The 14,782-nt window shown below is 46.3% G+C and overlaps 1 protein-coding gene across 1 annotated transcript in view; it reads left to right on the top strand.

Annotated features, from left to right (window-relative positions):
- The window catches only part of REV3L (REV3 like, DNA directed polymerase zeta catalytic subunit), a 154,621-nt gene that overhangs the window by 45,163 nt on the left and 94,676 nt on the right, over nucleotides 1-14,782 (top strand). Inside the window, exons 6-7 of the mRNA XM_060238202.1 lie at nucleotides 8,679-8,773; nucleotides 10,273-10,377. Of these exons, the coding sequence (XP_060094185.1) occupies nucleotides 8,679-8,773; nucleotides 10,273-10,377 (200 nt within the window). The remainder of the gene's footprint in view (nucleotides 1-8,678; nucleotides 8,774-10,272; nucleotides 10,378-14,782) is intronic.

Here is a 14,782-nt window from a genome sequence, read left to right as displayed (position 1 = left end):
TTCTTCGTGGTCTCTGTGCAGTCCCACACATGGGTCTTGCCGCAGGCAACGGATCCATACCTCGGAGCTCCAATAGCTCGCCTATAGCGCTTTTTGGCGCGCTTCCCTCCCGCTCTGGGGAGCAGGCACCGACTGCGCATGCCTGGAGCGGGGGGGGGGGAGCGCCCATCCCACTCAGTTTCTTCCCTACCACCGCCCGGACAACACCTACCTCGCTGCGTTCCCTCCTTAGCTCGTTCTTCTCCTCGTTCTTCTCCTCGTCTGGTATCGTATTCCTCTTCTATTTTTTCATACTTCTTCATTATTCTTACTATCTTTCGTCCCTAGAAAATTTTTTTTTAAAAAAGAAGGTCCGTTTCTGCGCTTTCTTTTCCCTTTTCTTTCCCTCCCTCCCCTCCCCTGTCTGGAGCGTATGGAAGGGAAAGTTACGTTTAAAAAGTGCAGGCACTGTGGAGCGAAAATCCCCACTTCTGACGGCCACAGCTACTGCTTATTCTGCCTTGGGGAAGCCCATCAAGTGGACTCCTGTCCACACTGTGCTCATTTCGGCAAGCAGGCCCGTAAGAACCGCACAGCAAGGCTCCAGAGCTTCCTGCTTGAACGGTCTTTGAGGGCTATGCCCACGTCTGGCTCGCTGCCTCCCCCACAACAAGCGGGAGATTCGGCTTCTTCGGATGCGCTTCTATCGCAAAAGCAGAAGTCGCACAAGTCCGGAAAGAAGTCCTCGAAGCACGCCGATACCGGCCATAAGGCTTCTAAAAAATCGCGTCATTCCGACTCGACGGATTCGGCGCCGAAAAAATCTCGTCATTCCGAATCGGCTGATTCGGCTCCGAGGAAACCCCACGAGTCGCACTCGGCTCCAAACAGACCTCGGGACTCGGCCTCAGCTTCGGCAATAATGGATCCCAATGCAACCTCTTCAGCCCAGCTGTTACTTCCGCCGGAACTGTCGGCGCCGTCCGATGTCATCACTGACATGCCGCAGTTAACGCCTCATTCATCTACGGCGGTGGAAGTAATTCCGATCCGATCTCGCTCACCTTCGGTGCGCAGCGTGGTCCCCTCCGAGTTTCTCGAGCCCGACCCATCTACCGACCCTACCCAAATATATCTCAGATCATCTCTTCGACCCGGGGCCTTTCGAGATGTCGCGGTCTCTCCCTTGTTCAGGGAGTCAGCAACTCAGGTCTCTACACACCGAGAGCCCTCCGCACATCGAACCCGATCCCGTTCGCTGACGCATCTTTCTACTCTTCGAGCCCGTTCTCACTCCCCACGCAGGCGCCGCGATTCCAGCTCTTCCTATTCCACCTATTATGAACACCAGGATTATTACGCACGTGGATGATACGATTACTCGTCCTTCTCTCGATCTCCCTCACCTAGAAACCGGCCTTATCATCGCCTTTCCCGCTCCCCTTCTGAAGAGGGAACACGCCGCTCCCGATACCAGGAATCAGCACCTTATTTGGGCCGTGAGGTTCTTACTCCTCGAATCCGTCACGAGGCTTCTCGACCCCGTGGCTACGATCGACTCCGAGAGCCTGCTTGACTTCGAGACCTCGAGTATTTTCCGTCTCAGCACATGGAATCATTTCGAGTCCAAGAACAACCTCGGTATCGGGATGTGCAGAAGCCCCGTACTGCCTCCGCGACGGTTTCGATTGCTCCACCTATCATCGCTACTCCGCCTAGACCTTCCAGGGACCAGCATGCTCAGACAACCAAGCCTCACACTTCCACTTCGGAACTGATCGTATCACCACATTCTCCTTCTAGAGAGGACTCCCACTCCGACGGAGAGACCTCAGCATCCTCGGATTCGGAAGACTGCCCTGCCTTTTTAGTTTCCGACTCTACACCACAGCTCCGCCTTTCCCCATCGGACGCTTCCAAGGCCTACTTAAACCTGATCACCACCATGGCCGAGACCTTACAGATTGCTCTGCCTTTGGATTCACCTAAGGTGTCTGACATTGTGCACGATTTAGTTCAGGCAGACTTCCCACCAGGGTCACTACTACCAATGCTGCCGGTGCATTTGGAGGGCCTGCGAGAAGCATGGGACAAACCTGCCTCAGTCCCACCCACCTCTAAACGATTTGACTCTCTCTATAGAGTTCTTGCTCCTGATGCTAAGGTCCTGGCCTCACACCCTGCACCTAACTCTATCATAGTGCACTCAGCCACTAAGGCCAAGCCATCCAGACACCCCACACCACCGGACCGAGAAGGCAGAAAACAGGACACCCTGGCAAGGAAAATATTCAACTTAGCCTCTACCAACTCTAAACTTAATAACTACTTGGCCTACTTCTCTGCCTACATCTTTAACCTGTCGAACCAATTTACGCCCCTCATTCCTTCCCTCCCTGAGACCTCCAAGAGAATGGCTTCCAACTTGGTATCCGAATTGTCCACAGTGTCCAAGCAACAGATCAATTCTATACGCCATGCTGTTTCATGTTCATCGAGGGTCTTTGCTTCTTCTGTTGCCTTACGTCGCCATGCCTGGCTAAGATCCACCAATTTGCAGCCAGACATCAAGCAAAAAATTGAAGACCTTCCCTTTGATGGTCTAGGCCTCTTTCATGCTTCCACCGACGAAGTACTGACCTCAGTCGATGATGGCCGTAAACGTGCGAAACGCCTGGGAGTTTCCCAACCATCCTCCAGCAGTTTAGTCGTGGAAAACCCTGGAGTCCATCGTTCCAGAAACGCCAGAGGTCACCTAAGCAGAATGATTACTGGAAGAGGAAGAGCGTGCAGCAAAAGCCTCAGTTCCAACAGAGACCTCGGTCTCAACAAACCAAGAAAGCTTCCCTTCCTGCCAAGCAGTCTCTTTGACTCTCTTCGGACTCCACCCGCTTTCCCCATTCCTTCCGAATTGGAACTCGATCACAACCGACTCCTGGGTGCTGACCATCGTGCGTCATTCGAGTTCATTTCACCACCTCACCACCACTACTTTACAGCTACCCCCCCCCCTCCACACCTCCGACAGGAGATTCTGGACTTGCTCCAGAAAAATGCCATAGAACCTGTTCCTCCTCAACACCGAGGGACGGGCTTCTACTCGAGGTACTTCCTGGTGCCCAAGAGGGATGGAGGCAAGCGTCCTATTCTAGATCTTCGGAAGCTGAACAAACACATCGAATACAAGAAATTCAGAATGATTTCTCTGCAATCCATCCTGCCCCTGATCCCCAAGAATTCTTGGATGGCTTCCCTAGATCTTCAGGACGCTTACTTCCATGTGACAATCCGACCTCAGCATCGAAAGTACCTTCGATTCGCCATGGGCCACGATCATTTCCAATATATATCCCTGCCATTCAGACTCTCTACTGCACCCAGGGTGTTCACCAAATGCATGGCAGTAGTGGCAGCTGCTCTCCGCATCCGGAACATCCCGGTCTTCCCATATATCGACGACTGGCTCCTCATTGCACCAACTCAGCATCAACTAGAGATGAATCTTCATACAGCTCTTTCTCTCCTAGCTTCTCTGGGCCTGCGTGTGAATACCACCAAATCACACCTCACACCGACCCAGGACTTGCAATTCATAGGGGCCCGTCTATGCACTTCTCTTCATTGTGCTTTCCTCCCGGAGGACCGAGCACTGACCATCATTGCTCTTGCCAAATCAGTTCAACGAGAACCCCTTCAATCTGCCTTCACCATCCAACGTCTTCTGGGCCTAATGGCAGCCACTACATCAGCCCTACGCTTTGCCAGGCTCCAGATGAGGCAACTGCAGCTTTGGTTTGTGTGTGCCTACCATCCTCACGTACAACCGCAGAGCACTCTGCTCACCGTTCCCCAGAGAGCACTTCTCTCTCTTACCTGGTGGACTGTACCCAACAACCTCCGGCATGCCGTTCTTCCGACTCCTCCGACAGCTATTGTGACCTCAGACGCCTCCAAGTGGGGATGGGGAGCCCACTTAGAGGACAAGACTGTCAGAGGGCTTTGGACTCCCTCCGAGAGGGCCATGCATATAAACTGCTTAGAACTGATTGCTGTGCACAGGGCTCTCCATTCGTTCCTCCCGCTGATCAGGGGTCGGCATGTTCAGATCTCTACAGACAATATGGCGACAGTGTTCTACATAAACAAACAGGGAGGCACCAGATCCCTTCGGCTGTGCCGTATAGCCATACTGCTCTGGGAATGGTGTGTCAAGCACAACATCTATTTGACTGCCATCCACCTTCCAGGTGTGGAGAATGTTCTGGCCGACTCTCTCAGCAGGGTCCGGATAGACGACCATGAATGGTCCATCAATCAGGTCTACCTCCGTCGCATCTTTCTGTGCTTCGGAACGCCCAAGGTAGATGTCTTTGCCTCCAGGGACAATGCAAAATGTCACCGCTTCTATACCAGAAGAGGCAACGACGCCTTTCTGCAGGTTTGGAAAGGCCCTTTACATTACCTATTCCCTCCAACCCCTCTCTTAACACGGGTGCTGATAAAGATCACACGAGACGGCACGGACTGCATTCTCATTGCTCCATGGTGGCCACGTTAACCGCGGTTCACGAGGCTTCTGCAAATGTCCTGCCACACTTATCGCCGTCTGCCTCTTGTGGGCGATCTTCTGTCTCAAGCCAACGGCCAGGTACTGCATCACAACCCACAGGTTCTGGCCCTGACAGCGTGGAGAATCCGCCCTCCTTCCTCTCTACAGAAGTAGCTAACATCATTCTTAACGCAAGAAAGCCTTCCACCAGACTTTCTTATCAACGTAAATGGAAGCGTTTCTGCTCATTCGCAACTTCCAATCATCTACAAGCAGAATCTGCACTTCTGAATCTGGTTTTGGATTATCTACTATCCCTACAGAGATCAGGACTCTGCTATTCCTCGTTAAAAGTTCACCTTTCTGCCATTTCTGCGTTCCATGACCCTGTTGACGGCAGAACGGTTTTTTCCCACAAGTTGTCCAAATCCTTCCTCAAGGGCATGTTGCACCTGCATCCACCCATTAAACCCTTCGTTCCAGCTTGGAGTTTATCCTTAGTGCTTTCTTGCCTAATGAAAGCTCCTTTTGAACCAATGGCTACCATAGATCTCAACCTTCTGTCATGGAAGACTGCATTGTTAGTTGCCCGTACTTCAGGGAAACGCGCAAGTGATTTATGTGCTTTCCGTCATGATGCTCCCTACACAATTTTCCATAAGGACAAGGTTGTCCTGCGACCGGACCCTGCCTTCCTTCCCAAAGTTGTCTCCCAGTTCCACTTATCGACATCAACTTCTTTGCCAATGTTTTTCTCTAACCCAACCGACCCAGGACAAAGAGCTCTGCATTCCCTAGAAGTCAGAAGGGCTCTGTCCTTCTACCTTGCTCGTACACAACCTTTCCGTAAGGACCCTAACTTGTTTGTGGCCTACGGTAAACCTCACAGAGGACACAAAATTTCTACCCAGAGACTATCTAAATGGGTAGTTAGTGCCATCAAGTTGTGTTACGAACTGGCTAAGCAGCCCCTACCCAAAGGCCTTAAGGCTCACTCTACCAGAGCGGTCTCAACGTCTTTGGCTTTTCTACAGGGCGTCTCCTTAGAGGACATCTGTGCTGCTGCATCCTGGTCCTCACCATCCACGTTCGTCTCCCATTATGCCTTAGACGTTCGTGCGAGACGAGACACCTCCTTTGGCCAAGCGGTCCTCAGATCCATCTTCCATTGAAGCCACGGGTGAGTGCATCCGCTTCCATCTATAACCTATATGGTGTGATGTGATTTGATTATGTGACTAACTCTTTTCTTTTACCAGCACCCTCCTCCAGGACATTCAGCTGGCTAGTCACCCATGTGTGGGACTGCACGGAGACCACGAAGAAGATAAACAGGTTGCTTACCTGTAACTGATGATCTTCAAGTGGTCATCTGTGCAGTCACACACGCCCACCCAGCCTTCCCCGCTGCTGGCCTCCTGTGATTGTTGTTTAACTTTGTATAGTGTCAGTGGCGGCTGGAAGAAACTGAGTGGGATGGGCGCTCCCCCCCCCGCTCCAGGCATGCGCAGTCGGTGCCTGCTCCCCAGAGCGGGAGGGAAGCGTGCCAAAAAGCGCTATAGGCGAGCTATTGGAGCTCCGAGGTATGGATCCGTTGCCTGCGGCAAGACCCATGTGTGTGACTGCACAGATGACCCCTCGAAGATCATCAGTTACAGGTAAGCAACCTGTTTTTTTCGCACAAGCTGCCCCAGAGCTGCTTTTCCTCAGCAAGTGAGATCTTCTTGCTGTGGAAAAGTGGCGCACCAACTCGCAGCTCGTACGAAAACTAAGAGTAGTGACGGGGGCAAAACGGTTCTCCACCTGGAACAAACCCTAGTGCGAAATCGGTCGATGTTTTAGCTTATTGTGGTTTCTGTTAACTCACACCACAAAGCATAATACCATGTTGCAATAATGCTTCTATGTATTCTGTGAAAAGTAAAGAGAAGCATTAGCAATAAATGAATACTTCAGTGTACTATGGAAAGCTGCTTGTATAAAATACTTAGAAATTTGTCCTCCAAATTTCCTTGGGGGAAATCAGCAATACACACTTGTTCACAGAAGTAAGCCTACTCAGAAAATTTCCCTAATCATTACCAATTAATTTCTCTGGATTTAACCCAGTGAAGGCAGCTCAAAGAAAAACAAATCTATTCTGAAAAGTGTGTTCTAAATACTGAGTTATTAAAATATGCTCAGCACAGACGCATCTTCAATGGAACTGATAATATTTAATCCCTATTTTATTGTTATAGAAGCTTGAGTGATTTCAGTCAGTGGCTGATGTTTTATATTGTGTGTACAAAAATAGGGCACTTTTTCCAATAATCATAAATTAGGTACTATTTGTTTAAAATGTTCCCAAGCTTAACCATGAAGCTTTCTTACTAAAGTGAAAAAAGGCTGTTAGATAAAACTACACATGAATTATTAAGGATGCCTGTTTTTCCACTAGAGAAGGATAATTCTAAATCTGAGCCAGCAGAAATTATGAGGGCCAAATGCAGATTGTATCCAACTGTTTGCCCAGCAGAGAGAAACTTTCCTGCCTCTCCCTTCTGCTGCATTCCACCTCATTCCCTGAAACATTGCTAATCACAGTGTAGTTGGAGGGGAAATAAGTGAAAAACATTGCTAAGGATAGGCACAAACCTGGAAAAGGAAGATTCATGAAGTCTTCATGAACCAAGGCCCCCCTAGCAGGCTAGAGACACCAAAATCATAATGAGTCTCCAGATGACTCTCCTCTATGCACTCTCCAGGTTTGGTGAGGATTTGATTTAGGGGAGCAGAATTACAGCCCTCGAAAACAGGTACCCATTGGAAAGTGCTCTCTAAGGAAATCACTGCTGCTGGTTCAGGAGTGTGTGTCAAACAGCCCCCCTAGAAGCAGTAGACAAAACTTAACACCTGTGATATAATGCGCACTGTCCTTGCACTAATAAATAAATAAGTATGAAACTTAGAATAGGTATTTAAAATTAGTGGTTCCTGTTGCAAAACCTAATATTTTATGTTTATAACTTGTAGATTTTTGTAATTTATGTCAAAAAAGACACATTCAAGGTTCTTTAAACACCAGCTTTCCCATATAGCCGCTCTGAGCTGTTTCAGGAGGAGCAGGATATAATTGTGCAGAAATAAATAAAATACAAGTCCTGTGTTTAAGTGAACCACAAATGTCTCTGCCTTTGCAGCCAGTCTTTCTTGCATAATCATGTGCATCAGTATATGTGCCCTCTGAGTATATTAACATGCTCTTCATCCTGATTGTGACAGGATCTTGACTTGATTCTTCAACTTCGCCAATGTGACATGATACTGTTTAGCTTCCTTTAGAGCCAGTTTGGTGTAGTGGTTAATTATGTGCACTCTAATCTGGGAGGACTGGGTTTGATTCCACACTCCTCCATATGCAGCAGTTGGTGTGACTTGGGTCAGCCACAGTTCTCTGTGAGCTGTTCTCTCAGGCTATCTGTTGTGGGGAGACGAAGGGAAGGAGATTATAAGATGCTCTGAGTGAAGAGCAGGATGTACTTCTTGTATTCCTTCTCTTCTCTCACACATAGATCTTGATGACAAACAAACTAGAATTTGATGAGATAATGCCTGGTTTATAATGACTCTCAGATTCGCCTTCATTTTTCACTTACATGCAGAGACAAGATTGAAGTTTTCCTAAATTAGGAAGTTTTTAACTGCAGTTTGTTATAACATCCAAATTGCAATATGTTTTTTGCTTGTAAACCAGAATTTGTAAACCAGAATTTGAAGCAAGGCTTTAATCCTGGTGTAGAACCTTGATTTCTAAGTAAGAAACTATATACATATATATACACACACATATACACAAATATACACACACTCTGGTTTCTCTTCAGATCGCATAAATCTTTCGCCATATATATATATTGAGAGAGAGAGAGTTTCATTCATATATATATATATATATATATATATATATATATATATATATATATATATGGCTTAAAATTATTGAACCTGAAATTATTGACTGTTGATTTAAAATGTTCTGATTTTAAAATCCATGATGGTCAGTAATAAATCACATTTCATTATGTGCAGCTTTTTTCTAATGAGTTTAAAGGAAGAGAATTTTCATAAGAAATACTATACTAATCCTCCAATTCTAATTTAACTGCAGCTCTTTAGTACTAGAGGACGTTGAACCACAAAGTACCTGTGAGTTGGAGGTGGATGCGGTAGCTGCAGATATTTTAAATAGATTGGATATTGAAGGTAAAAAATATTTTTTTGTTTTAATTCTTCAGGATGGTGACAGGTTCATATTTCATTGTTTATACAGCACAATTAATGTAAACGATAAATTAGGTATTGGGAAAAACAGGGAAGGTGGTGAATGTGGCCAGATGCAATTTATGTTCTTAAGGCTTAGTTGCAGCTAGGAATGAAGAGAGAAGCCAGATGCCAAGCTTGGGTGTTAAGCAGGGATTTGAAGGAAAGGAGAGAGCCTTATCATATATGTGTTCAGTAAAAGAGTTCTGTATTTTAGGCCATGAGAACAGGTTAACTTGTTTAAAAAAGTAAAAAATACTGATCAAGTTGAGCGTAGTAAAACTGGAGAAATGAAAACTGGGCGGAGACAGAATGAGGAAGAGTGGCTATGAAGAGGGAGAATTGAATGAGGCTGTGGAAATTCTTAGAGGTGAGAATTCTTGCTGGACATGGAAGCGGAATAAAAGCTAATGAAGGGATACAATGAGTGGTGCTGCACAGAATGAGTAATGGGAGATACTAATTTTTTTCAAAGTAGAGATTTAGGTTGAGGACTGAAAAGAAGACGGAAGAGGAAAAGTTACAGTATTCAAGGCAGAAGATGATAGGAGTGTGAATGAAAATTTTAGCCAACAGAATGTAGTATAATTTATATCAAGATTCAAGCACCTAATTGAAGGTGACAAAAAAGGGGAAGGGGGCGAAGGGTATGGTTGGGGGGAGCTAAACAGGTACGTATCTTGTTAGTATCTGAATGTGAGACTTCTTGAGAGTAGTTAGTTCAGTTTTGGATATGTTGAATTTGAGATGGTAGTGAAACAAATACAAGTGACTATATTAGAAGATGGTTGAAGATGCAGGGATAGACAAACAGTATAAAATATCTGAGTAGAGTTCAGCTGTGTATTGTATATATTTTAGGTGGCACTGAAAACCATGGAAATGAGGTCACAAAAAGAATTTGAGTGTAGTGTTAAAATAGCAGGTGATACTGAGACATTCCCAGTAAAGGTGGGGAAAACAGAGGAGGAATTTCCCAAGTGGAACATTTCTCCAGTGCTTATTCAAGTAAATCCTCAGTCTAATAAGTAATATAAATATTATAATAAAAGTTACATAAGCAGTAAATAAACAGAATTGCAAATGCAATTAAAGAAAGACTTAACATTATAGAAATCAGAGTAGAAAATGTTGATAATGCCACTCATGTTCTTGTTGCTTAATGTTATGGAAAAATAAATGCAGTATTGATAATTTAACCATTCCTGGCAGCATGGTATTTGTATAAAACTGGCTTCATGTGCTAGATAAATTAACTTTTATAAATTCTCTGCGTTCAAAAAAATGAATGCTTATAATTTTTTACTCTGTGTTATTTGCAAAGAAGGAGGTAATTCTTGCGAACAGCAGAGAACATATTGGCAAAAATTAATATTCATTTTTAATCAGCCTGATATTTCTGCTAATGCTGCTGTGTTCTGTCCTTTTTAAAACTTTTCTAGCCCAGATTGGTCAGAATCCAGGTTTACAAGCCATATGGGAAGACGAGAAACAACGTCGTAGAGAGAACAAGGAGTCCTCTCAGATTAGTCCTCCTAATTCACAAGGCAAGCAGGAAGAAAGTTTTTTCCTTTGTTGATGCAGTCATTGGATAATTTAAGCATTGTTCTTGAATTAATTGGCTATGTAGATGGGATTATATTGGTAGTTGGGAACAATTTAACTGTTGGGTATTTAGACTGGGAAATAGTGGGTTTAGCAATAGAGTGGCCTGTAAAATTGGCTGGGAAGTTGTAGAGTGGAATACAGTGGTGACACATGCTAGTTGGTTCAACTTGGCTGAATAGCACTGTGCAGGAGAGGCCATGTCAGGGTCAGGGATCCCGGCCATAACAGGGCGGTGGAAGTATGGTGGTGGGACTAGGTCTTAGCGTTTTAAAAGAGGCCAGAGATATGGAAATGCTTGGACTTCTTCCCACCTACGTCCCATCCCTCGGCATGTTGGTTGTGGGGCTAGGAATGTTTACCCAGCTTTGACATTGGTGTTTAATGCCAGATCTATTAATAAAATAAGATCTATACTTTATGTGACTATATCGTAGAGCAACAGGTAGATCTGGCATGTATAACCAAGACCTGGGTACAGGAGGGCGTAACTGTTGCCCTGAACCAGCTTACCCCACCTGGGTTCTCGGTTCTTCACCAGTCTCGGATGACTGGGCAGGAGGGTGGGGTTTTGCAGTGTTATTCATGACTCTTTCTTTCAGGGCACTCCCTGCCCCAAACATACTCGGCATTGAGTGTGTCGGCCTAGTGTGGGAGGCTGAGGAGTTTGGCTATCTGGGCAGTGTACCAAATGTCTAACACACACCCAGATAGTCTGCCTGCCCTGCTGGATGCTGTATCGACCTGGGCTTTGAACTTCCTCAGGCTGTTGGTCCTGGGGGATTTCAATGTCCATGTTGATGATGCAGCATCCGTGCAGGCTCAGGACCTAGTGTCATCCATGGAGACACTAGGACTCATCCAGATTATATCAGCTCCCACTCACTGGGCTGGTCACATGTTGGATTTGGTTTTTGGGGTGGGGATAACGCTGGATCTGATAGCTGTAGATACAGTTCCATGGTCAGATCACGATGCCCTGAAAGTTGGACTGGACTTGCAGCCCTCCTCCTGTTTAGGCGGCGAACAAATTTATGCTCACCCGCGGAGCCAACTGAACCCTGAGCAGCTTCGGGAAGCTCTGCAGGACCTGATGCCCCCTGGCGGGTCATTGGATGAGCAAGTGGAGGACCAGTACTCCCGGCTCACTACAGCCATCGATGACATCGCCTCCTGGCATCCTCTGCGCTGCTGTACCAAAGCAGCTCCATAGTATACCCTGGAGCTGCAGAGGATGAAATGGCAACTTAGATGGCTAGAACGAGTGTGGCGGCGCTCTTACGACGAGGAGTCAAGAACTTCTTACACGTTTATGAAGCTCTATGAGAAGGCAGTGAAGTCCGCTAAGAAGGAATTCTATGCAGCCTCCATTGCGTCTGCGAAGTTGCGCCCAGCCCAGTTGGTTAGGACAATTCAATCATTAACTACAGTGCTGATAGGCAACCAAAAGATTAGGGAATTGGATATTGGCTGTGAGGCTTTTGCGACTTACTTCGCAGACAAAGTCTTGGCTCTCTGCTGAGATCTTCCAGCCACAGATGATACAGTACGTGAACTGGAAGCCCATTGTTCGTCTTTGGGCCCTTCTTTGGACCACTTCAGCTAGCTTTCTCTGGAAGCTGTGGACAGGATCTTGGCCGCAGTGAAGCCTAACACTTGTCCTCTAGAGCCATGCCCATCCTGGCTTGTTAAAGCAGGTGGTGCTGAAGTCTGGAGCCCTCTGGTTGATATTATTAATCTGTCCCTGTCTTCAGGGACTTTCCCAGTTAGGCTCAAAGAGGCAGTGGGTATGTCCACTTTTGAAGAAGCCATCTTTGGACCCTATGATCCGGCCAATTACTGCCCAGTCTCGAATCTTCCATTTTTGTGTAAGGTAATTGAGAAAGCAGTGGCGGAGCAGTTTCAAGCTTTCCTGGAGGACACCTCTATCCTCAACCCTTTCCAGTCCGGCTTCCGCCCTGGGCATGGCACAGAGACTGTCTTCATTGCCCTCACAGATGACCTCAGAAGGCATCTGGATCAAGGCGGGTCAGCACTGCTACTATTGCTAGATCTTTCAGCAGCATTTGACATAGTCGACTACGATCTAATGACCTACCGCCTTGCCGACGTAGGAGTCCAGGGGATTGCCTTACAGTGGTTTTCCTCCTTTCTCCGTGATCAGGGACAAAGGGTGGCCCTTGGTGAGCAGACCTCTTTGTGACACCCACTAGAGTGTGGTGTACCGCAGGGAGCTATTCTCTCACCAATGTTGTTTAACATCTATATGCGCCCCCCGCCCATATTGCTCGAGGTTTTAGGCTGGGCTGTCACCAATATGCGGATAACACCCAGCTCTATCTGTTGATGGACAGCCATTCAGACACCACTCTGGAGCATTTGACCAGGGCCTTGGAAGCTGTGGCTGGATGGTTGCAACAAAACGCAGCTGAAACTCAATCCAACCAAGACGGAGGTCCTGTACCTGAACCGTGGGGGATTAGAGTTGGGCCTCCGACTTCCAATCCTGGACGGTGCATCTCTTGCGCCGGTTCAAAAGGGGAGGAGTCTGGGAGTGATACTGGATGCCTCATTTACCATGGAGGCCCAGGTCACAGCAGTTGTTTGATCTGCCTTTCACCACCTTTGGCAGGCCAGGCAGCTGGCACCCTGCCTATCCCCCCAGGATTTAGCTACTGTGATCGATGCAACGATCACTTCCAGGTTGGATTACTGTAACTCGCTCTATGCAGGTTTACCCTTGCAGCTGATCCAGAAACTCCAGCTAGTGCAGAATGCAGCAGCACAGCTGTTAACTGCATTGCCTTTACAAGCAAGCATTCAGCCAGTGCTGCACCAACTGCACTGGCTACCTATTGAGTACCGGATCCACTTCAAGGTTTTGGTACTGACATTTAAAGCCTTACACAGTCTGGGACCAACATATCTGAGGGATCGCCTTTCCCCATATACACCCCAGAGGTTGGTGCGATCGGCTACGCAACACCTCCTGACCACCCCGGCCCTAAGGATGTCCGACTTGCCTCAGCCAGGGCCTTTTCGACCCTGGTCCCTGCCTGGTGGAATCAGCTCCCTGTGGAGATCCAGGCCCTACCTGAATTACTGCCATTTCGTAGGGCCTGCAAGATGGAGCTGTTCTGCTAGGCCTATGGTTGAGGCAGCGGGCGTCCTATTATTCCATCATTTGGCCTCCCTTGTGGTAACATCGTGCTTATTACAGTGCAACTGGTTATTGATATGCTGTGCCCTGTCTGCTGATGGTGCGTTTTATTTATTGCTTTTACTGTTAATTTTAAACTGGTTTTTTAACTTTGATATGTAGGTTTTTATTGCTGTTTTTATATGTTGTGATCCGCCTTGAGCCCATAATGGGAAAAGGCGGAATATAAGCCTATTAAATAGATATAAATAAATAAATAAATGCATGTAATACTTGTTAGGTTTTTATTGTAAATTGCCTTGGGAGCCACTGTGACTGAACGGTGATCCATACGTGTCATTTTCCAGTAGTTCCATGGGTGGGATGCTCTTCAAGATGTGGAACTGTTGTGGGAGGACCTAGAATAGGCAGGCCACCCCCTTCTGAGGATGTGTCTAGGGAGAAACACTGTAAGCTTTTTTGGCTAACAGAGCATACAGTCTTTATTAAGGATAATCATCCTGGTGCCTACAAGAGCAAGTCATACAAGCACACTGAACATGATACTGAGTCCTTCCTTTATAGGGTAAAGTAAGCAAAAGATCACAATCTAGAATTTTGAAGAGAGTTCATCAATTCTGTTCCCAGACATAATTTTCACTCTGTTCAGATTCTATGTTCCAAACCATGAAACTCTTCCTTGAGAGATAGCATGGCTCCAACCGTTGACTGAAATAGTTGCTAAGGGAACAAAGGTCAAAATGAACAGATTAAAAAAAAATGAACAGATTCAAGAGGAAAGGCCAGGCAGGGATACAACATTTCTAAAATTTGGCAAACCAACATAGGCTCATAATTATAAGACATGGAAAATTCCTTAACAGCAGTTCCCAGGCAGGTTCATAGGGGAATAGATGGTCCTTTGGTTGACTGGTTTAGAGTTTTGAAGCTAGCAATGAGACATAACTCCTCACACTTTCTTTTTCTATTGGTTTTATCTTTGAAGTTTGTCTCCAAATGAGTTATTGATCTGGAGAATGCATTTAATAGTTTTGCGGGACTACAGAATACATTATTAAATGTATAGAAATGTTCTAAAAGAAATACAGCCCCTTTTGGAATCGGCTGTGGACTGCTTGAAACTCACAGACTATGAATTGCATGCTTGAACTTACATTATTAAAGAAATTCCATAAAGAAGAAGAATA

This window comes from Heteronotia binoei, chromosome 1 (genome assembly GCF_032191835.1).
Source record: "Heteronotia binoei isolate CCM8104 ecotype False Entrance Well chromosome 1, APGP_CSIRO_Hbin_v1, whole genome shotgun sequence".
In the NCBI taxonomy this organism is placed as follows: Eukaryota; Metazoa; Chordata; class Lepidosauria; order Squamata; family Gekkonidae; genus Heteronotia; species Heteronotia binoei.
Note: the sequence above shows the minus strand (reverse complement) of the source record. Positions and strands in the feature narration are given on the sequence as shown.